Consider the following 23,714-nt stretch of genomic DNA (forward strand, 5'->3'; position numbering starts at 1 on the left):
AGAGGTAGATTCATATTTCTAATAATGAAAAATTTCTTAAACAGTTCCACCTGTAGAAAAGCAGAATAGGTTGTCTAGGAATATCAGTTTTCCAATCACTGCAAGGATGTCAAAGGCTGGTTTATGTGCCAACTCCTTCTTTGGAAAGTTGCAGAAGGGCAGTCTGGATGGCTCCTGAGGTCCCCTCCAACCCTGAGATTCTTTCATGCTTAATATTTCCTCTCCCCACGTGGTCTGGCAAAACCAGAGTCTACTAACTGTTGGGAGAAGAAGGGAAGGGTCCCAACACTTTAAGCAAATATTTATTATCCTATTTTATGTGCCCAGCAGCCTGAGTATTGGGCATACTTATGAAAATCAAATAGGGATTAATATATTTTACATAAACAAATATGGATTTGTTCTGCAAACCAACCCATGCAGCAAGACTGATTTCCTTTCTCTTTCTCTGTGGAGCAGCACTGGTACAGGTGTGGAACGTGTATTGCTATTGTATAAAAATGGCCTGCTGCCACGCCACCCCCAGCAGGGATGTTGGACCAAGCTAGAGTTCCTGTCTGGTAAATGTTTAATGACAGCCTTCAGAGGATAAAGGGATAAAGATGCAATTAAAACCTGTACTTCTGGACAGATACTGTGATCAGATTAGATTTTTGGGCATTATTTCAGTTTTGGATGTAGTAACATTTTGTCATCTTCAGTACAGTATCCCTGAGCTAAATAATCCCCCAGTGATGTACATGAGGGAACTCATATCAAACAATAATGGCATCTAAATCATCCTTTCTGACTCATCTAACTATTTCTACCAGTGAATAATAATACTTTGGACTTAATTAGCCTTTGCCCAAAAGAAAAGAAAAAACCTACCAAAGCTTTTCTATTTGTTTTCCTATTTATCTAATCAGATTTCTCTGAGGAAAAAAGAGATAAGGATGTTGGGGTATATCCCCCTTTTGCAGATGGAGAAAGTAAGGCTTAGTGAGCTTGTAACCTTCCTACCCCTATGACCACACAGTCACAGGGGCAGAGCTGGCTCTAGAATCTTTCTTATGTATTCTTTCTCTTAGATCATGGAAAGTGCTGAAATCCTTGCTTGCTGCAAAGCCGAAACAGCTTCCGCACAGAGACATGAGAGAACTCAAAGAAACTCAGAGGATTTGAGAGACGGGGGACCTTGGAAAGAAATCACCTTGTCTGACCCTGTTGTTTTACAGATGAAGAAACTGAGACCTAGAAAGGAAAAGTAACTTCCCCAAGGTCAAACAGCTAGTTAGTGACAGTGAATTCAGATTCTCCTAAATCACAGGTCAGAGGTCAGTGATCCTGACAGTGCCTTGGCAGAATGAAGCAGGGTGAGCAGGGGGAATGGGAGTGGAGGAGGGCAGAGGCAAGCAGAGCCTGTGGCAAGAGTCAGAATGAACCAAGTGTAGGTGGAGAGGCTGGCTGAGAATCAGAGGGCAGGCACAAGTGATGCGGGTCCAAGTCTCACCTCTTTTCATGTCTTTACTAGGTTTTTACTGAGTGTCTATGATACACACACACACACACACACACACACACACACACACACACACAGAGTGGAAAGCTTTAGTGCATGTGTGCTTTTAGAAAAATTTATTTAAAGCCAAAGTATTATCACTATTACCCATCAGAAATGATTAGATGAATCCAAAATCATGATTTCTATGACAGTATCCACAGGTGACTGTGCTACCATTGATTTGGGGTTGTAGATCATGCTGATCCAGTGCCCACACCATGTATGAATCATGGAAGCTCCCTGAGGGCAGGGACTATTTTGCTTTTTCCTCTCTATGTCCGGTGTCTAGCACAGAGTTGCTTAATAAGTGCTTAGTATTTGAATGGTTGATTCTGAGTCATAGCCTAAGTGGATAAAATATAAGGTAATTTTTTACGACAGGTTGAAGGAGAGAAAGAAGGAAGGAAGGAAGGAAGGAAGGAAGGAAGGAAGGAAGGAAGGAAGGAAGGAAGGAAGGAAGGAAGGAAATGGGTGTTTGTATAGTACCTTTTATATGCCAGGCACTGTGCAAAGTGCTTTACAAATATTTTCTTATTTGATCCTCGCAATAACCCTGGGAGGTAGGAGCTATTATGATCCACAAAAAACAGTTGAGGAAACTAAGGTAGATAGAAATGAAGTGAGTTCCCTGGGATCATACATAATTAGTATGTCACATTTGAACTCAGGTCTCCATGACTCAGACTGATATTGCAGTTACTTTGTGACTTAGATGTCCCTACGTATTAGAAGCTGGGGGGTTGGGGGCAGGAAATCTGGAAGAGATTTTACAGGGTGAACTAAATGAAACTGAGAACTCTAAGAGGCAGAGGCAGGAGAAAATGTATTCCAGGGGCAGCCTGAGCATGAAGGGAAGTTATATAAAATAAATGTAGAAAGGTAGCTGGAGCCAGATTTTAAAGTTTCTAACAATGTCAAACAAAGAAGTTTTTGTTGTTTTCCCTAAGTAACAGGAAGCTATTGAAGGTAAGTGAGCAGGAGAGTGACATAGACCTGTGTGTTAGGAAGATTATTTCGGCAGTTGTCTGCCAGATGGATTTGAGATGATAGAAAGTAAAAAGTAGTTTTTTCCAGCAATTGGTGATGAAGTCTTGAAGGAGGGTAAGGACAGTGAGGGATGGATAGGAGAGATCTTAGGAAGGTGAAATTGTAAAGAATTTGGTGAATTCAATTTGCTACATGCTGGGTCTGAGGTGCTGGCTGGTATCTAGGTGGAAACGTCCAGAGATAGAGGAGGAGATCCACCAACCAACAAAGCAATTACAAAGTTTGGAAAGGCTCATTACCAGAAGGCAAGGCTGACTACCCCGCCATCCATACTTTGTCTACAGCAGCTTATGAAGAACATTGCCTAAGGCATAGGGCAGGAAGAAGGGTTTGGAAGGAGGGAGGGTGAAATCTGTACCAGTAGAGATGAATTCCAGAACTGAAGTTAGGTGAGACATATGAGAGTATATTATATAAAGAAGAGTATAGTTAGTTCCATAGATAACAATAGGTAACTGAATGTTTACCCACGACTGGCTCAAAATTGATAGCTTTCACTTTACAGCTAGAGATCACAAACTCTTGGACTGTACCAAGATAAAGTCATAAAGAAGAAAGAGAGCTTGACGTGGAATCAAAAGACCTAGATCCAAACCTGGCTTTAATATTTATTGGCAGTGGGACCATGTAAAAATTACTTAATTTCCCTTGAATATAAAGTACCTCACCTGTAAAATGGGTATAATTCTTATACTACATTTCTTACAGAGTTGTTGGGAGGAAGGCATCTTGTCAGCCTTAAACCATAATATAAATGGGGGTTTAACTAGAGAAGCCATGAACCAAATCAAGATCCAGAGTCAGTACTTTCTTCCTGGATCTTTCTTTCTTCCCAACCTGTCTTCACCCAGCTCTCCAAACCCACTTTTTGTTTTTTTAAGGCAACTGGATTAAGAGACTTGCCCAGGGATACCTAGCTAGTAAGTGGCTGCGGCTGGATTTGAACTCAGGTCCTCCTGACTACAAGGTCTGTGTTCTACCAAACCCATTCCTCTTCCAAACTTCCCTGTTTCTGTTGAGGGCACCCTTCAGGTTTTTCAGATTCACAACCTTGGTGTCGTCCTTGACTCCTCAGTCTCCCTTATTCCTAAATTAATTCAGTTGCCAAGTCTCCTTCTATCACTTTCCACATCCAACTACTTCTCCCTGCTCACACGTGCACCACCTTGGTTCAGACTCTCAACACCTCTCACCTAGATGACCACACCAACTCCTAACTGGTTTCCCTGCCTCAGATTTCTCCCCTCCCCAATCCATCATCCACACAACTGCCAGAGTGATTTTTTCCTAAAGCTACAGGTCTGACTAGGTTTCTTCCCCTATTCTAAATTCCCAATGGCTCCTTATTGCCTCTAAGATCAATCACTCCCTTATCTGTCTGACATTTAAAGGTCTTCACAACATGGCTCTGACCTACATTGCCAGGTTTATTGCACATTCTTCCCCTTCATGCACTCTATATTCTAGCAAGATTCGTGACTTTGGCGTTCTTCACATGTACAATCTCCTGTGTAGCTTCCCCATCAATGCCTGAGTTGCTCTTCACCTCTGCCTCTTGAAATCTCTACCTTATAAGTAACTTCTCTTAGCTTCTTCAACAGGCCTTTCCCAATTTCCTCACCAATGGGTCCTCTGTTCCCTGCCCCACCTCTTTACCTCTAAATGCAGGTAAACATCCTATATTTTCTCATGTGTGAATATATTGCATCTCACCAGACTCCTATGTAAGCTCTTTGAGGACAGGCATAGTTTCTCTTCTGTCTTTGTATCCCAAGAGACTACACAGGGGTGGGGAACCTGTGACCTCAAGGCCATACGTGGCCTTCCAAATCCTCAGATGTGGCCTTTTGATTGAGTTCAAGTTTTACAGAACAAATCCTTCCATTAAGGGGATTTGTTCTGTCAAGTTTGAATTCAGTCAAAGGACTGCACATGAGGACCTAGAGGTCCATGTATGGTCTCAAGGCTGCAGATTCCCCACCCCTGGTAGTACAATGTCTACCAGACAGTACTCCTTTAAATTCTTATTGGTCTACATCCTGGCTGAAGGACTTAAGGAACCTCCCTGTGGATTCCAAAGACAGGCACCACTGACTCACTCTGGCCTATGGTACATTAAAGTAAATATTGAGACTATTAAAACAGGTCAGTGGTGGGACGATTGCTAACACAGACAGACTCAGGAATCAGAAGGGACTAAAACACTTGGCAAGAACCACTGCAAAGAGCTCTTGGGCTTTCCCTATAGAAACCCTCATCACCATGAACCCCATTCTCATTTTTGAATTTCAGCTGGGAAAGGTTTATTTAATATATTCTGCTTTAAAAAATCAGTTTAAACACGCATCGGTGGATTCTGTTTCCACTGCAAACTGGCCAGACCTAGTAATGAGTCCCACAAGCTCTTATTTCAGTATGGATTAGCATATGTAGGGGACATTCCCTCACACTGTCAGATTGTCCTAAGAAACTCATACCCAATACATTAATTAGTCAGACATCAAGCTCCCCATCTCTTCCCCCTTAGCCATTACTAGCCAGTAATTCTTGTTTCGTGGATAGCCTTTCTGGCTTTACTTCCATAATTCTTCCTATTACTTCAGCCCCTTTCAGCCAACTATTTATATTCTATTACCCGTCATCTTTCTTTCCTTCTATTTCTTCCATGAATTATTTTCCCACTTCCAGTATTTCTCTTCTGTGTTTTCTCTTCCCTCAACCATTTTTCTTTGCTATCATCCTTTTTTCTTCCTTTGGAAAGCCCTGAACATGATCTAATTCCTCTTCAATTTTTTCATTGTTTGTTTCTTTATTACCCAGGGTATATATTTAAGACAGTTTTTTTTTTAACTTATAAGTTTGTTTTTTTTAATTACATTCATTCCTCAATATATCCCTTCACCTGAACTTCCTACTCATGGAGTTTTCCCTTAAAGGAAAAATTAAGAAAGAAAATAGGGAAAAAAGGTCAACAAAACCAACCTGCACATTGACCATGTCTGATAGGACCCATGATCTTAGGTCACAGAACCATAGAATTAGAGTAGAAGGGTTTATACAAGATCATCAATTTTACCCCTTGAATCAGTTAATTTTTTAATTGAATCTTTAAAAAGATTATGAAACATTTTTGGGGCAGGAAACTTGTAACAAACATCCATAGCTGAGTAAAACAAATTCTCACATTTGCCGTGTCCAAAAATGTGTGCCTCATTCTGTGTAGTTACCCTATTACTTCTCTGTCTAGAGTGGCATGGCTTTCTTTAGCACTGGCCTTTTGCAGCCATGGTCAGTCATTGTGTTGATCAGAGTTGTTTAAGTCTTTCAAAATTATTCATTTTTACAATGTTATTGTTATGGTATAAATTGTTCTCCTTATTTTACTCCACATCAGGTCATCCTTTCCTTTTAAAAAGGAGTGAGAAGAAGCCCAAGAAAGTTAAGTACGCTATGCCCAAGGCTGCCCACATAGCAAGCAGAGACCCTGGATTCAAAACTGAGTCCTTTGACTTGGAATCCAATACCTTCTCCACCTTGCCACAGAGAGTTCTCCTGTAGTGTCAGGGTAAAAAAAAGGTAAAGTCAGTTGGTGGCCAGCATTCTAGTAATGAGATGTGAGTAAGAGAAAATTTAAAGTAAAAAAGTCAGTGTCAAGGAATTTTTAAAAGCTGATTTTTAAAGTGCATTTTTCTGTAGTATAGAGCAGTGAGGTGGTACAATGGATAAAGTGCTGGGCCTGAAGTCAGGAGACTCATCTTCCTCAAATACTGCTTCAGATACTTACTAGCTGTATGACTCTGGGCAAGTCACTTAATCTTGTTTACCTCCGTTTTCTTAACTGTAAAATGATCTGGAGAAGGAAATAGCAAACCCCTCCAGCATCTCTGCCAAGAAAACCCCCAATGGGGTCATGAAAAGTTAGGCAGGACTGAAAAGATTGAATAACAATGTTATAGTATCAGGGAGGAATCACATAAGGGAATTGGCATTTACTTCACAGTAATTCTCAATAGCCCAGTTTTGTCTCTGTGCCAGCGAGAAGAGGAAGCCCAAGAGTGATTCAGAGCCCAACTACATATGGGCACGCCAACAGACAGACAAACAGAACGCATATTACACACACACAGTATATCGATCCAATCAGGCCAAATGCAAACCAGAAAACTTTCCTTTCCATCGTGCTGTGAAGCCTTCCAAAGTCAGGGACCAGCCAATGATCTGAGGAGGATAAATTCAAAAAGTCCTGAAGTTTTCTGAGAACAGTTTGTAAACCAACTGTTCCCATGGAGTTTGGTTCCAGAAGCCTGATCACCTAAGCCAGAGAGCCACAGTCCTACTGGGTGACTGGACTTTATGCTTAATGGGCTGAAGAATTCAAGATGTAAGCTCCAGATCCCAAACGTACTGCTACCAACATACATACATAGTACACACATATATATATGTGTATGTGTGTGCCTCTGTATGCATATCCATATCTATGTAAAACAGATGCAGCACTTTCAGGTTTGTAAAATCTTAACGTGTTATCTCATGTGATAACCATTTTACGGAGAGGAAATTGAGGCTGAGAGAGGTTACATGACTTGTCCTGGTTACGTGACACAGTTAGTAAACGTCTGAGGCAGGATTTGAACGCAAGTCTTCCCAACTCCAAATCCAGAACTCTTATCCGTATGGTCTAGCTGTATGATATTAGAATATTAGAACAGTCAGATAACCCACAGTCCCACTGATTCTGAGTCAAGTGGCAAACATTTATTAATCATATGCTCCATGTCAGGCACAGTGCTAGACACTAGGAATACTCCATCTTCCTCTTCCGTCCCACTCTCCCCACCAAAACTAGCCCCCTCTCTCAAGGAACTCAGAGTCTAATGGAGGTGACAAGCCTTTGGTGGTTTGTCTGGGCTGTGAGCAGGGTTCAAGACTGTTCTTGCCAATACAATGCTAGGATTCCAAAAGACAGAGAAAGTACCAATAATTATCTCAGTAAGAATAGATAGATTTCTGTTATGCACTGTATATTCAAAGCCACGGGCTTGAGTGGAATTAGAAAATGCACCCAGGGTGTCTTTAGAGCAGTTGGTCTCTTTTAGTGAGAATAAAGCTAATAGTCTCTTCCTGAAACAATAACAAGGCACATTGCATCTCCTAGCCCCAAATTTCTGCCTCACGAAATTTCACTTTGGTTGAAAACAGTAAGAAAGAAGGATGGCAAAAAGGGGGAGGAAGACATAAACTGGGGGGGGGGGGGGTAGGAACAAATTTATCCAGGAAGTAATCCAGTTAGGGAATTGCACACTGTACTTTTCAAAATGGAAATGGTAAAGCCATTAAATGACCATTAACCAAATCTAGAAAAAACAAGATGGGGGAGAGGAGACAGACATAGAGGGAGGAGATAAGACGAGTCAGCTACATTTCCCAAAGACAGGATGGGGACCATTGAGAATGTAACCTAGGTTGTGGCTGTACAATGTCCTACAGATGCATAACAGCTGGTGGTTATGGTGAGTCTTGACAATGAGTAAACTTCCCAGTGGTAAAGTATGATACTGGGGGAAGGTTCTGTGGTTTTATGCCCAATGTGAAATTTATACAGGTCTGCTCTTAAAGAAGAGAGCTTTGTCCTAGGCAGAACCTGGGGACACAAGGGGACCTTTAGGTGCTTACAATTTAAATGGGTGGAGGGTTGAAGAAAATATCTATGTGTATAGATAACCATATATGTATATATACTCATATCCACATATAGATATAAATAAACAGAGAGATAATTATTTAGAAATAATACTATCAGTGCATAAGAGAAGTTGGGCAGAGGGACCTGAGAGATCTAAGAAGGCTGGGGGTGGGGAAGAGGAGGCATAATTATAGCTAATAGCTAGCATTTTTACTATGCTTTAAGATTTGCAAAGAAATTTACACATATTATTTCATTTGAACCTCACAATTCATTGTTAGAAGTGGTACTGTAAGCCTCATTTTATGTGTAGCCTCAACCTCTCTAGGTTACAGGTAACATATAAACATGAGGAACTGAGGCAGACAGGTTAAGGGACTTCCCAAGGGTCAGGTAGCTAATAAGTATCGGAGCTAAGATTTGAATTCAGGACTTTTTGGCTTCAAATCCAGCACTTTATCCGTGACACCAAACCACCTCCGGTGGTGATTACAGAAGGTTGTATAGCAGCAGTGGAAATCGAGCTATGCCTTGGAGAAAGAAAAAGATTTCAACATATTGTCTATGAATGGATCCTCCCTTTCTAGTACAGACACATTTATGTAATGAAATCCCCAGACCCCTTCGTTAATTGACTAAACTATTAGCATATTAATACACAGGAGGTAGAATTCTGGCAGGGTCAAGGTAATTTCCAAATTTGTAGCAAAGGAAAAGTTAATAGCATCCTTACTTGTTTATTTTCTGGTTCTCAATCTTCAACATCTCAGAGGTTTGTTAAGTGACTAATGCGTGCTGGATACTGTGCTAGTCACTGATCATGAATGTATTAAATAAGACAAAATCCCCCATAACACTCTTTGAGGCAGCAAAAATTGGAAACAAAGTGGGTGTTCAAAGATTGGAGAACAAATGGAAAAATATAATGTAATATTATTATACTATAAAGACATGATGCATCTGGGCCTCTTCAAAAAGTCCAACTGTGATGCCTCTTCATGAGGTGAAGGTGACCCTGAGTTCTGGAGTGCTATGCCAATGTAATGTTAGATATGGGGATTTCTACCATGCTAAGGAAGTTCTGAATATGGTCTTTTTGAAGTACAGCCAGAATGGTTCATCAGTAGAAGACTCACCAGGTGATGAATTCCTTAGTTCACAGTAACCCATGAAACAAAGAAAAATATAAAATTCAATACAAAATGAATATTTCTCATCCATCCATCAAAATCATACAAGATTCCTTGAAAGGTATAGTAATAAAATTAATGCTCTGATCATATTCAGCAAAGTGAAGCATAGAACAGGGAAGATACATGTTCAGTAAAGGTACCCTATTTCTCTTTTGCTTTCTTACAGGTTCAAAAGGGAGGGGCATCTATATTATGGTGTGGCAATGACAAAACACATCATTAAACATTTTTTTAAATGCACCTATGATCACACACACATAAAAGAGAAATAGGGCATGGTCCTTGCTCTTACTACACATATCTCATCAGCTGTATAATTTTGCTGTTTCCATCTCCACAATCTTTTACATACCTCTCTCAGTCTCTATTTACAGCATCACCCCCTAGTTCATACTCTTTTTCCTGAACTTTTGCAGTAACCTCCTCTTGGGTTTCCCATACTCAAATCCCTACTCACTCCAATCCTCCACACAGCCTCAAGGCGATTTTCCCAAAGTGAGTTCTGGTCAGGTCACCCCCTCTCCCTACTCAGCAAACACCAGCTACCTCCTACTGCCTCTAGAATCAAAGCTCAAATCTTCTGTTTAGCATTTAGAGCTCTTCACAGTCTAGTGTTCCTGCCTTTCTGGTCTTCCAACACATTATTTCTCTCTACACACTGTAGAGTCCAGTCATAACAGTCTGCTTGAGGTTCTGCACAGATCTCCATCCCTCTGTCCTGGAAGGTGCTCCATCCTTACCTCTACCTACTGGGATGCCTGGTTTCCTTCAAGACTCAATTCTAGTACTACCTTTTCACATGAAACCTTTCTTAGCTTCTTCAGCCTTTTTTCAGTGTTTTCCTCCCCAAACTACCTTTTATCCATTTTTTATATATTCAGTACATGACTGAATACATGTGTTGTCTCTCCTATTAGAATTCAAGCTCCCTGAGGGCAGGAATTATCCTATTTTTGTATTTGTATCCCTGAGCACTTAATGTCTGGTATAGGAGGTGCTTAATAAATGCTTCTTGCTTACTTGTTTGATAGGAAATACAACATATATACACAAATAAATAGAACGTACATTAGGATATTTATTGAGCTGAATTTTAAGAAGACGTTGTTGTTCAGTCTTTTCAGTCATGTCTGACTTTTTGTGATCCCATTTGGGGTTTTCTTGGCAAGGATACTGGGGTGGTGTGCCATTTTCTCATCCAGTTCCTTTTACAAATGAGGAAACTGAGGCAAACAAGGTTAAGTGACTTGCTCAGGGTGACACAGCTAGTATGTGTCTCAGGTCAGATTTGAATTCAGGAAGATCAGTCTTCAGGCTCAGCACTCTGTCTACTGTGCTTTCCTAGCTTTCTAAAGAAGGGGTACAAAATGGAATGAGTAGATAAAGATGGGAGATATCACTTTCATAAAGGAGAATCAGAGAGGGCTTCATGAAAGCAGCACTTGAGCATATAGCATGTACTTCTAGGAGTGTATCTGTGACATTCCCAAATGTATTAGAAAATGCTGGGATCAATAGAATCTATAGTCATATGTATAATTTCAGTCCAGTTTATCAATAGTTGGGCTGTGAATTTGACATTTTAAAATTACAGGCAGCTAGAGGATACAGGGGCTAGAATGCTACTGAGTTCCAATTTGCCTTGGTCACAAATTAGCTGTGTGGCCTTTTATATGACTTAACCTCTCAACCTTAACTTCCTCATCAGAGTTGGGAGCCTAAGAAATTCAGGCCAGAAGAGCAATAATCAGGCAATATTCTGGATCAAACTATGTAGAGACCGCTGAAAATTTGCTCCCTGGTCTGAGCCATCCCTGAGATCTCTGAAGAACATAGTACTCAGTACCCAGGTAAAGTAGTGGGAGGACTCTAGATGATACCAATCCAGACCAAACAAGATTCCACTATTTTCTCCAGAAGTGCAGAAAGCCTGATTCTAATACAAAGATCCAAGCCAGGAAGAGAGGCTAGAAGAATGAGTGAACACAAAAGATATCAGTGATAAATAACTATTACGAATCTAGGGATATGTAAGATAAAAACCAAGAGGAAGAGAATAACTCTATAACATCTATGTCCAAAACCTCAAATAAAAACATGACATCCATAAGGTCAGCCAGAAATCTTGGAAGAAATGAAGCGAAATTTTAAATGATATTATAAATAAAATGACAGCTCTAGATGAAATAATTAGAATGAAATAAGGATTCTAAAGAAAACACTTGGAAAAAGAATTAACAACAAAAGGTTACTCAAGCAACAGAATTGCTGAAAATTAGTATAAACCAAACAGAGGTTAATGACAAGAGATAAGAAAATTGAAACAAAATCAATAAGTGAAAAAGAAAAGAAAAATATGTAAACATCTTATATCAAAAACAACTGAACTGGAAAACAGGTCAAGAACAAAATCCATGGATGGCTATTATGTTGACATATCATCTATGGAAATCTACTTTGGGTGACCTGGGTAGCTTTTGCCTAAGAATCTGGAATTTCCTAGAGAGTCATTAGGTAAGAAAATAGTTTCACCTGTGAAGGACTGTAGATCTTACTATTTTTTGTTAATTAATTAATTAAATTTGTTAATTAATTAAAACTTAAGGGAGCAATAATAAAGCTCTTTGAAGGGGAGAGGTTAGAAAGTGCTTCCATAAAAAAAAAACAAAACCCTTTTTTGAGTTGCAGGATCATCAAGGCAAGTGCAACTACCAGTATCTAGGAGGTATTCCTTCCTTCCTAACAGTGGTGCCAACAACATAAACAGGGATTCTGGGAAGAGAGGCAAATTGTAGGGGAAAATAATAATAGTTTTGGATATATAGCTGAAATGTTCTATGGAGGTATAGGTTTGGCATGACAGGATTAGGTAGCTGTTAGAGGAAAACCTTCTACATTTGTCTGAATATTCATTGTGGAAAATCAGTGGAGCTGGGGCACCTGCTTACATGACTGGCTTCTTAGGGTGTTTGTGTTTTCCTGTAATATACACTTGTGATTCTGGAAAATCATGGGGCCAGGCAATAAATTCCAAGAGGTCTTGGTCAAGAAGTACTCCAAAGCCTGGACAATGATGATTCTTTCATAAAATCAGCAGCTACGACTGATACCATATAATTACTGATGACACCTCTGAATTAATATACTCTTACTACTATACCATAATATTTCTCACGGTGCAATAGATACAACTTTGTACCTAAATGGATGTGAAGCAAAAGGGCATCAAAGTCAGGAAACTCAAGCTTTCGTGCCTAGCTGCCTATGGGCAGCAAGGTAGTCCAACAGATGGAGCTTCAGACTCGGAGTCAGGAAGAACTGCCTTCAAATCCAGCCTCAGGTACTTCTTAGCTGTGTGACCTTGGACAAGTCACTTAACACCTGTCTACTTCAATTTCCTTAAGTATAAAATGAGAATGAAAATGATAGCACCTACCTCCCAGGGTTAGTGTGAGGATCAGATGAGTTAATGTTTGTGAAGCTCTTAGCACAGTATCAGGCATATAGCAGATGCTTAATAGGTACTTGGTTCTTCCTTTCCTTCCTAATAGTGATGTCAACAACATAAAAAGATATATTGGAAAGAGGCACAAGTTTTAGGGGGAAATAATGTTTAGTTTTTTTCATTAACTTGATTAATAAAACTTAATTAATTAAACTTGATTAATTGTATGAAGGTATTTGGAGGTATTGGTTTGACCCTTCAGGGTCAGGGGTGGTGAAATATATTTGAAGTGATAGTTGAAGTCATGCAAGTACATGAAAGCACCAAGAGAATACATACATACATATACACAGTCATTCATAGCAGATGTATGTATATATACACACACATACATACATGTATATATGTACATATAAATGTGTGTGGATAGCTATCTTCATGCACACCACACACACACACACACACACACACACACACACAGAGGAGAGCTCATGAAAGAGCCTTAGATGATTTCAGGATTATTAAAAGTTTCCTAATCTCTTTCTGATTAATGTCTTATTAACTTGCATAGATTTGGAAAGGGGTTGTAATCATGAGTCTCTCCTCCTTTCCTATTAGCTTTAGACAAAATGACAGATTCTAGAAAAGGGGTAACAATGGGCTAAGGGATAGGACTGATAAGGTAGATTTATGTTGTTAAAAAACTAAAACCTTATCAATTTAAATCTGATCTTTTCCTTTAAAAAGTCAACACTGCTAGTGATGGTTAAATCTGGCATTTTCAAACCACACTTTCTGTCCTCGGCCATTCTCCATGTCCCCTTCTCACTGGAACTTGGTATCTATCTTTGGGACCATAGATTCTGTTGATGAGCTTGCCTTATGTTTCCCAGAACCAAGACACTGCACCATTTCTGGTCATTTCTAAACCATGGCTCCTGTACGCTAGCCATTCTCTCCTTTCCTTTCCACACACTTTTATGCCCTGTTTCCCCATTAGAATGTAAGCTTCTTGGGAGCATTGACCATCTTTCTTGCTTGTATTTCATAGTGCCTGAAATATGGGAAGTGTTTCATAAAAGCTTTTCATAAAACCTTTGACAAAGTACATTGGTTTATGCAAAAAACAATCCTACAAAGTATAGACAGAATTTTTCATGATTAAAAAACTGTCTAAAATCAAAACCAAGCATTACATATAATGGATTTGTATCAGAAGTTTCCCCAGCAAATAAAGGAATAAAGTAAGGGTCCCCCCTTTTCTGTTATTATTTGCTACAGTTACAGAAATGCAAGCAGCAGCAGTAAAATAAATTAAAAGTATAAAGACAAAGAGGAAACAAAGCTATCCCTATTTGCTTCTGACATAATGATTAACTTATAAAATCTTGAGAAATCAGCAAGGAAACCTAGATAGTGATTAGTTTAACCAAAGTTTCAGGCTATAAAATGAACCTTCCAAAACATCAGCACTTCTTATTTTACATGATTGTTCATGTATAAACTGTATCTGATTGCTTACCGTCTCAGGGAGGGGAAAGAGAAAGGAAGGAGAGAGGTTAGATATAGAATTTGGAATCAAAACATTAAAAGTTTTTAAAATTGTTTTTAGCATATAATTGGGGGAAAATAACACACACACACATATACACATGTTTTTAAAAATCAGCATTCCTATGTAATTAACAAAACTCAGGAAGTAACAATAGAAAGGGGAGTCCCAGCCAATATAAAGACAAAATACATAAGGTATTTTGGAGTCAGCATACTCATTACAGAGAAAGCTTCAGAGAGTTGGCAGCGGCCTAGTTGGGGTAGCCTTCAGTTCTTTCACATTTCCCTTAGTGCCTGTTCTGTGTGACCCTGGCTGCTCTCTGAGAAACTCAAGAGCTCAAAGACTCACAACATAATAGGATCTCAGATTTCAAGCCAGAAGGGACCGTGCCATTTTTTTATTGCCAGGGATGTATGTTTCTCTTTGGGAGTCCATCTTCAGTGTACATAATGGAGGACAATATAGAAAAAAATAGTTTTCCACATAAACTTCTTAAGAAAATAACCCATTTACTAAAGGGTGCCTATGATGGTGTCCTTCCTTGTGATGGAGCAGAAACATTTGTGGGGTTGTTTTGTTTCCTTGGAGGGAGAGGCAAGAAAGACTGTTTTTCCCCCAGTCAAGATGTACATAAAATTTAAACAGAGCAAAGAGAGGCTAACCAGTGAAGGTTCCCATATTTCATTCTCAAGGTGAAGCAGTCCTGATCTGGTTACAAAAAGTTGTGTTCTACTTTTTCAAATTATTTTTTAAGATGTCTTTAAATTTTTTAAAGATTATTTTAAAGTTATTTTTTAAATTATCTTTTTTCTAGTTTTATTTTTTTTTATTTCTAATTTATGGAATAAAACAAGGGCTATGTTATTTCCATAACATAGAATGAGAAAAAGTGAATAATGTACAAGAAAGTATAAGTCTATTATGTACAGCTTGCTATTCCTTTTAAATATATAACAAAGTTATGTAAATTTCTTTTTTCTCCCCCTGCCCTGCCCCAGATGGCTATCATTAGACACAAATATGTGCGTGTGTATGTAAAATCATTCTCTATTTATCAGTTCTTCTATTTATCAATGCCCCTTAATAAAATCCAGATGTCTGAATGCTTTACCATGTGTTCCCAAACATGAGTTCTGGAATGACTAGTGATTAATAAAATAAGATCAGAAGTATTTTATTATTGGAAGAAGGCAGCAACTGGTAGTGGGGGAAGGGGAGCTATGCTAATCAGAGGTGGAAGAGCTCATTTTGAGCAGGTGAGGAGAAGACAGAGGTCCCTCCAATAGTCAGCCTAGTTGGGCATCCTGCAGGTAAACCACATGTGGAATCTTTAAAGAAGAGACTGATCATTTGGTCCAGCACTGAGAGGTCCTCTGTTGCCCTAGGATTCCCTTAGTCATCTAAGTAACCCCTAGAGGTTTGACTGTTTTGACTCCATTATACTGGAGAAGTTCAATTAGAGAAAGATTAGAGAGATTAAATTCTGATCTCTCAGTAGATGAGAATTTTCAAAGGGTACTAAAAACTGGCTTGTTCTCCCAGGAACCCTTCCAAATCCCAGGAGTCAACCTGTTCCTTGAACTGAGACCCTCCTCATTCCAAGAACTGACCTGCCCTCTGGGTGTCAACTGTCAGCTTGGGCTCTGGGAGTAGACTACCCATTGTGAATCCTGCCAGTCCTGTGCAGAGCCCCAGTAGCTTCAGGGGCCCCTAAGCTACAGGAGAAGTTCAGGTTCCTGGGATAACGGGAATAAAATACCTACACGTAAGATCAATTCTTCATTTTAGTCAGCTCCCCAAAGCTGCAAATAGCCTTTTTTCTTTTCAAGTTGGAGGAGAAATCCAATAGTTTCTATCACTTGCCACTATGAATCTGATAAAAAGCCTTTCCTGAAGGCTATAACAAATGGCAATGTGAGGCTTTATGTTAACTCTGCAATATTGTAATACACAGCTGGACCATTCAGACTGTATTGATCTTGGACAGTTGCTGCCTTGTCATGTGTCTCAGCACAGCATCCTGCTAGCTTCACTGCTGCCTTCATCCCTCATTAGATGCTGCCCCTGGGGGGGAGGGTCTGGGTTGGGGGAGTGGTTGGGAGGCAACCTGAGCTGCTGTAATGCAAGGCTAGTGCTTGGCCATGATTAATATTTGAAATGTTTTATTCCTCCCAATTTCTCATGCAACTCTGATCCCTATAATGAGCTTAACCCTAGTCTCACATTCGATTTACTCCTGTAGACACCTCTTTTCTTTTATGAGACTGTCCTGAGGGACTATGTTGTTTTTCATTTTTATAGTAATACATGGACATGTTTAAAATAAAAATTTAGTTCAAGTACTGCTCCTTCTGTGAAGCCTTTGGGGATTTCCCCAGTTATTAGCCTCACTCCCTCTCTCTTCAAATTACTTTGCTTTACCTTAATTGTGTACACATTGTGTCCCTCAACAGAATGTAAATTCTTTGAAGACGGTGACTTCTTCATTCTTCTTTTTGTATCCAATTAACTTTGCCTTTCATGTTGTTCTTCCCACAAGACACTCCATCTCCTGATTCCAAGCATTTTCCCCATGCCTGGAATGCTCTCCCTCTTCATCTCCATTTCCTGGCTTCCTTCAAGTCTCAGTGGAAGCACCAGCTTCTGCAAGAAGCCTTTCTCAGTCACCTTTAAACTTAATATTTTCCCTCTGTTGCTTATCTCTAATTTACTATGTATATATCTTGTTTCCACACAGTTGTTTGCATGCTGTTACCCACCAATTAGACTACAAGCTCTTTGAGAGCAGGGACTGTTTTTGTCTTTCTTTATACCCCCAGCGCTTAGTATGGTGCCTACATGCTTGCAGACCAAACAACTGATTTGTATTTTATCCAGTCAATAAATGTTTCTTGAATTGAATTAGCAAAGATTTGTTAAAGAGAATTGTTTATTGTGCCTTCTTTGACTCTTCAGTATTTCTTATCTACTAAATCCATACATTTGCCAAGTGCTGGCCACTCAACGTTGGCCATCACCCGTTGCATCCGGTTCTTTCTTCTGGGACAGTCAGCATGCTAATTCAGACCTTCACTACCCCTACTTGAACTGAATCATACATGAAAAGCACAGTTGTTTCTAAGAAGCTAAAAAAAAGTTCACAAATGTGTATTACCTCAATAATCCTAATAAGCCCAATGAAGAAGGGGGGAATGTGGGTATTATTCCTATGATGCATATTTTAGGAATGAGAAGTAATATAAGAGAAAGAGTTCTTGTCTAGGAGTTACAGGATCTCAGAGTGATTTCAGAGTTGTACAGGACCTTGGCAGCACTGCCATTCAAACTCTACCTCAAAAATAATTCCTTCATAGCATAGCCCCAAAGTAGGCATTCAGCCTCAATTAATCGATAGGCATTTGTTAAGTGGCTATTTACATGCCAGGCACTGGCTGGGGACATAAACAGTAAAACAAGTTCCTACCCTCAGAGGATTCTGTTTAAACAGCTCTCGGGAGAGGAAACTCCATTATATCCCATTGCAGTCCAATACAGCTCTGGAAACTTCTGTTTAGAGAATTTAACTCTTCCTGGATTAGATCTCTGACTCAGATGCTAACTTTCCAAGTCACTTTAGGCAAGTCATTTCCCATCTCTAGAACTCAGTTTCCTTGTCTTTAAAATGGGGGTACTAAATGATTTCCATTTAATTCTAATAGTCTATAATCACCCTAAGGTATAAAAGAATCACAGCAATAATCAATATTCTTACAGACTTTAAGGTTTACAAAGTACCTTAACAACATTGTGTCATTTGGTCCTTACAATTACCTGGAGAGGTAGGTATCTTCATTATTCCCATTTTGTGTGGTTGTGGTTCATCCTTCTCGGAGAGGACCACTATTCAGAGAGATGATGACATAACTTGCAAATCTGAGTGAGGGAGGGCTGTGCAAAGTCAGCAGCCTCACTTTCTTCTCTGGAGCCATCTGAGTTTAATGGTCAGATATCAATCAGGATGACTGGAGATGACCCAGGATGCAGTGGGAGACCCCTATAGGCCCTTTTAAGCTAAGGTCTTCCCAGGTTTTCACTTTGAGTGAGATCATTCTGTGAATAGGCCTTTTTAAGAACTGAGTCAATGGATAGCCCATTTAATAATAATAAAAAAAAATTAAACTGGAAGGGGAAGACCCTCAGGCTTGTTAGCCCAAAAGGTGAGAAAACTGAGGCTGAGAGAGTTAAAGTGAATTGCCTAGGGTTACACAATCTGTAAATATTTGAGTCAAGTCAGACCTTTATGATTCTTTGTCAGATAGTATATTCATTATAACACCCATCTGATTTCTCATTCTTACTTTTGATCAGATGGCCTTAAACTCTTCAATCCACAGCTCCTAATTCTGTGCCCCTTGACATCCACTTCTTTCCTACTTTCAGATAGAATATCTGCTCTGTTCTTACTAGATAGAAGCATGTTCTGTAAGTGGCCACAGTGTCTGGCTCAGAGACTATTTGATTTTACAAATATAAACACTCATACATATCTATTAAGGAAACAGATGAAACCTCTTGCAAAGACTAAAAACCACCCAATCTCTGACAATGTCATCAACTCAATTCATTGGCAGCTGCCATCAGCATTCAGAGCAGACACTCTCCAGAGCACTTGCCTTACAAAAGGTTATTATTGTGGCTCTCCGATGTGATGCAGCATCCTAAAAATGAGGAAGACGAGGGCACATCGACAGCACTCGATGAAAAGACAGAGGCCACATAACATGGTGCTTTGTGCACCTGCCTCTTGGAAATCACACAGAATTACCAAACAGCTTTGCCAACTTATATGATTTGGGCAGTATGGAAGTGTAAAAGATGAGACCAACTGGAGAACACTGAGCTGCATCTGCAGTATCCAGCTGGAGATAAACTCTCAGTTCTGTCTTAGGACATAGTCAAGGATTTTCAATTCTATTTTCTTTGTCTGAGTTTGATTTTTAAAACATGTAAACAACGTTCATCATTCATAGGATTCTAAGATTGTAGATTTAGAGTGGGGAGGGAACGTACAGGTCATTTCATTCAAAACTATCATTTTGTAGATGGAGAAACTGAGGCACAAAAGGTCTAATGACTTGCTCATGGTCATACACTCAGTAAATAACTAATGTAGGGTTTGAACTAGGTCATCTTGAGTCCAAGACCAAGACCCTATACATTACATCATGCTGTCCTATTAGGATGTCAAAAAAGTGTCCCCCCTCCAAAAAACATTATAGGATTTAAGGATTCATCAGTCGATTTTCTCTCTCTACTCTCTGATCTGATTTTTAGCACCACAGGAATAGTAGCTAACGCTTTCATCAGGGCCTTAAAGAGGATTTCCAAAGGCCATTAACACCAGAAATCATTTATCACATGAAACACTAGCCCATTTCAAAGACAGGGAAGAAAGAAAAAGAATATTGAATTAAATTTTTATAGAGAGTAAATGTGTGAAGGGATGGAAGAATAAAGCTTAAACTCCAGAAACTTGTTTTAGCTCTTCTGAAATGACATAAAATCAATCTCATAAGTTCCGGGCTAAAAGAGATCTTAGAAAATAATAATGACAATTAGCAATTATACAGTGCTTCAAGGTTTATAAAATACTATATGAATATCATTTTGTTTGATTCTTACAACAAACTTGGAAGATGGGTGCTGTTATCATTCTCATTTTGCATAGGAGGAAAGTGAAGCAGATAGAATTTAAGTGACTTGCCCAGGGTCACAAAGCTAATAAATGAATGAGGCTTGATTTGAATTCAAGTCTTCCTGACTCCAGGTCCAGCACCATATTTACTGTGCTATCTAGCTGTCTAGATCACCTTTTCTAACCCCTTTATTTGGCAGATGAGGAAATGAAGGACTTCTTGGGTTTAGTTTCTCAAACCCTCATTTCCTAAGAGATATTACTTTTAGGTAGCTAGGTGATGCGGTGGATAGAGCTCTGGGACCAAAGGTAGGAAGACCTGAGTTCAAATCCAGTTTCAGATATTTGCTCACTATAAGGTCTGGGCAAATCCCTTCACCTTTGTTTGCTCCCTGGTAACCTCACCTATAAAATGTGGATAACAAAAGCATGTACCACCCTGGGTTTTTGTGAGAATCAAATGAGATAATAATTGTAAAGCATTTAGCCTAATGCCTGGTACATATCAGGTGGCATATAAATGCTTATCTCTGGCCCCCTTACACTCAGCATTCAAAGTTGAATGTACCGTTGTGCAACTGTCAGCAACCAGTTGCTTTTATAGTTAGTTTATAAATTGTATACCATGGAGGAAGGAAAACTGGATTTCAACTCAGGTAACTAGACAGAGCAATTAGTCATTCAATTATTCAATGCCAAGTGTGAAGGAAGTCTTTAGTAGAGACCCCCCAGGGATCTGTATCTAGCCCTATGCTGTTCTTATCAATGTGTTAGGGGCAGAGATGACGTATATATCACATTTGTAAGTGACTCAAAGCTAGGAGGGACAGCTAACACACAGAGTGACAATAAGGATCCCAAAAGGTCTTGGCAGGCTAACCCATTTGGGTGAATCCAATACAATGAGATTTGATAAGAAGAAGCACCAAGTCTTATACTTAGGTTCAAAAACCAGACTCCACAAGCATAAATACAGGATAGCAGACAAATATTTAGTTTGCTTTAAAAGATCTAGGTGTTTTACGGGTTGCAAGCTCCATTTGAGTCAGCAGGGTGATGTGACAATCACAAAAAGCTATGAACTTAGGGTATATTAGGAAGGACATAACTTCCAGGAATAAAGCAGTGATGACTTCATGGTGCTCTGCCCTGGAGCACATCTGGAGGACTATGTTCTGTCCTGGGCCTCACGGATCAGGAAGGTCCTTGATAAGCTGGAGACCATTTGCAAGAGAGTAACCAGGATGGTCAAAAGACCTTGAGATAAAGCCAAAGATCAACTGAAAGACCTGGGAATATTTTGTCCAGAGAAAAAAAGACTGGGGAGGTAAGGGAGATAGAAGAGGGGAATAAAATAGCTGTGTTAATACATGAAGATCTGTCATGTAGAAAAGGGGTCAGACTTCTCTCAGAACTAAGACCAATAGGTAGAAATTGCAAATAATCAGAGTACGATGTAAGTAAAAACTTCTAAGAGTTAATGAGAATGCTCCCGACTTCTACCTCAAACACACACATATGGGGTGGGGTGGGGTGGGGGTCTTGGTTTGGTCCTAGTGTTGTTTTCCTTGTTGGAGGTCTTCAAAGGCTGTATCGTTTGTCAGACATGGTGAAGAAGGGATTCTTATTAAGATGTAGATGGTATTAGATGATCACTGGAATTCCTCCTTATTTTTTAATTCATTAATCTAGAGATCACTTATCTGGTAGCCTTAGCCATCAGAAACTGAGTAGCTATAACTAATAGCACAATGATCAATAACAGGAGGGGGTTAGGTCCCTGAGTGGCACCAAATAGTTATTTTTAAAGTAATTAACCTATCAGGGGGAGGAGCCAAGATGGCGGAGTAGAAAGATACACATATGCTAGCTCTGAACCCACAGCCCATAAAATATCTGTAAAGAAGAATGACCAACAAATTCTGGAGCAGCAGAAGCCACAGAACAATGGAGTAGAGGAGATTTCTGTTCCAGAGAGCCCTGAAAAACAGACACCAAAGGTCCGTTGCGCACCGGACCCAGAGCGGAGCTCAGCCCTGCCTTGGCCTTGCAGCACTGAGAGGAGCAGATCCAAGCAGGCTTCAGGGGCCAAATCTCCAGTGGCCGCACAGGTCCCTCCACTCACAGGTGCTGGGGGTGAGTGAGAAAGTCTTTTTGGATCACCAAGAGCCATGTCTCCATGGCTTGGGCCCCCTCGGGAGGCAGTAGCGGAGGTGGCAGCAGACAGGGGCTCCCAAAGCAGGCAGCAGCTCAGATCCATTGTTGAAGGTCTCCCCATAAATCCCCTGAGGGAACTGAGCCCCGTGTGGCAGCCTTGCCCCCACCTGAGCACCTGAACTTAATCTCACACTGAATAGCAGCCCTGCCCCTGCTGAAAGCCCTGAGGCTGGGAAGCAGCATTTGAATCTCAGACTCCAAGCCCTGGTTGGGTGGATCTGGAGACAAGGTGGGGGTGGAGAGGAAACTCAGAAGTCAAGTCACTGGCTGGGAAAATGCCCAGAAAAGGGAAAAAAAATAAGACCATAGAAGGTTACTTTCTTGGTGAACAGATATCTCCTCCCTTCCTTTCAGATGAGGAAGAACAATGCTTACCATCAGGGAAAGACATAGAAATCAAGGCTTCTGTATCCCAAACATCCAGAATAAATATTCCATGGGCTCAGGCCATGGAAGGGCTCAAAAAGGATTCTGAAAATCAAGTTAGAGAGGTGGAGGAAAAACTGGGAAGAAATGAGAGAGATGAAAGAAAAGCATGAAAAGCAGGTCAACACCTTGCTGAAGGAGACCCAAAAAAATGTTGAAGAAAATAACACCTTGAAAAATAGGCTAACTCAATTGGCAAAAGAGGTTCAAAAAGCCAATGAGGAGAAGAATGCTTTCAAAAGCAGAATTAGCCAAATGGAAAATGAGGTTCAAAAGCTCACTGAAGAAAATAATTCTTTAAAAATTAGAATGGAACAGATGGAGGCTAATGACTTTATGAGAAAGCAAGAAATCACAAAACAAAATCAAAAGAATGAAAAAATGGAAGATAACGTGAAATATCTCATTGGAAAAACAACTGACCTGGAAAATAGATCCAGGAGAGACAATTTAAAAATTATGGGACTACCTGAAAGCCATGATCAAAAAAAGGGCCTAGACATCATCTTTCATGAAATTATCAAGGAAAACTGCCCTGAGATTCTAGAACAAGAGGGCAAAATAAGTATTCAAGGAATCCACCAATCACTGCCTGAAAGAGATCCAAAAAGAGAAACTCCTAGGAACATTGTGGCCAAATTCCAGAGATCCCAGGTCAAGGAGAAAATATTGCAAGCAGCTATTCAAGTATTGTGCAAATACTTCGAGGATAACACAAGATCTAGCAGCTTCTACATTAAGGGATCGAAGGGTATGGAATATTATATTCCAGAAGTCAAAGGAACTAGGACTAAAACCAAGAATCACTTACCCAGCAAAACTGAGTATAATACTTAAGGGGAAAAAATGGTCTTTCAATGAAATAGAGGACTTTCAAGCATTCTTGATGAAAAGACCAGAGATGAAAAGAAAATTTGACTTTCAAATA

At 39.8% G+C, this 23,714-nt stretch overlaps 1 protein-coding gene across 14 annotated transcripts in view; it reads right to left on the minus strand.

The window, feature by feature from the left end:
• The window catches only part of CPQ (carboxypeptidase Q), a 681,911-nt gene that overhangs the window by 38,445 nt on the left and 619,752 nt on the right, over positions 1-23,714 (minus strand). For 7 of the 14 annotated variants that reach the window (XM_072603451.1, XM_072603449.1, XM_072603448.1 and 4 more), the window contains one exon: positions 12,906-13,013. The exons of the other annotated variants lie outside the window; for them this stretch is intronic. In XM_072603451.1, coding sequence (XP_072459552.1) covers positions 12,906-13,013 — 108 coding nt within the window. The remainder of the gene's footprint in view (positions 1-12,905; positions 13,014-23,714) is intronic. 14 annotated transcript variants of the gene reach the window in all.

Source organism: Notamacropus eugenii, chromosome 4 (assembly GCF_028372415.1).
Source record: "Notamacropus eugenii isolate mMacEug1 chromosome 4, mMacEug1.pri_v2, whole genome shotgun sequence".
Classification (NCBI taxonomy): Eukaryota; Metazoa; Chordata; class Mammalia; order Diprotodontia; family Macropodidae; genus Notamacropus; species Notamacropus eugenii.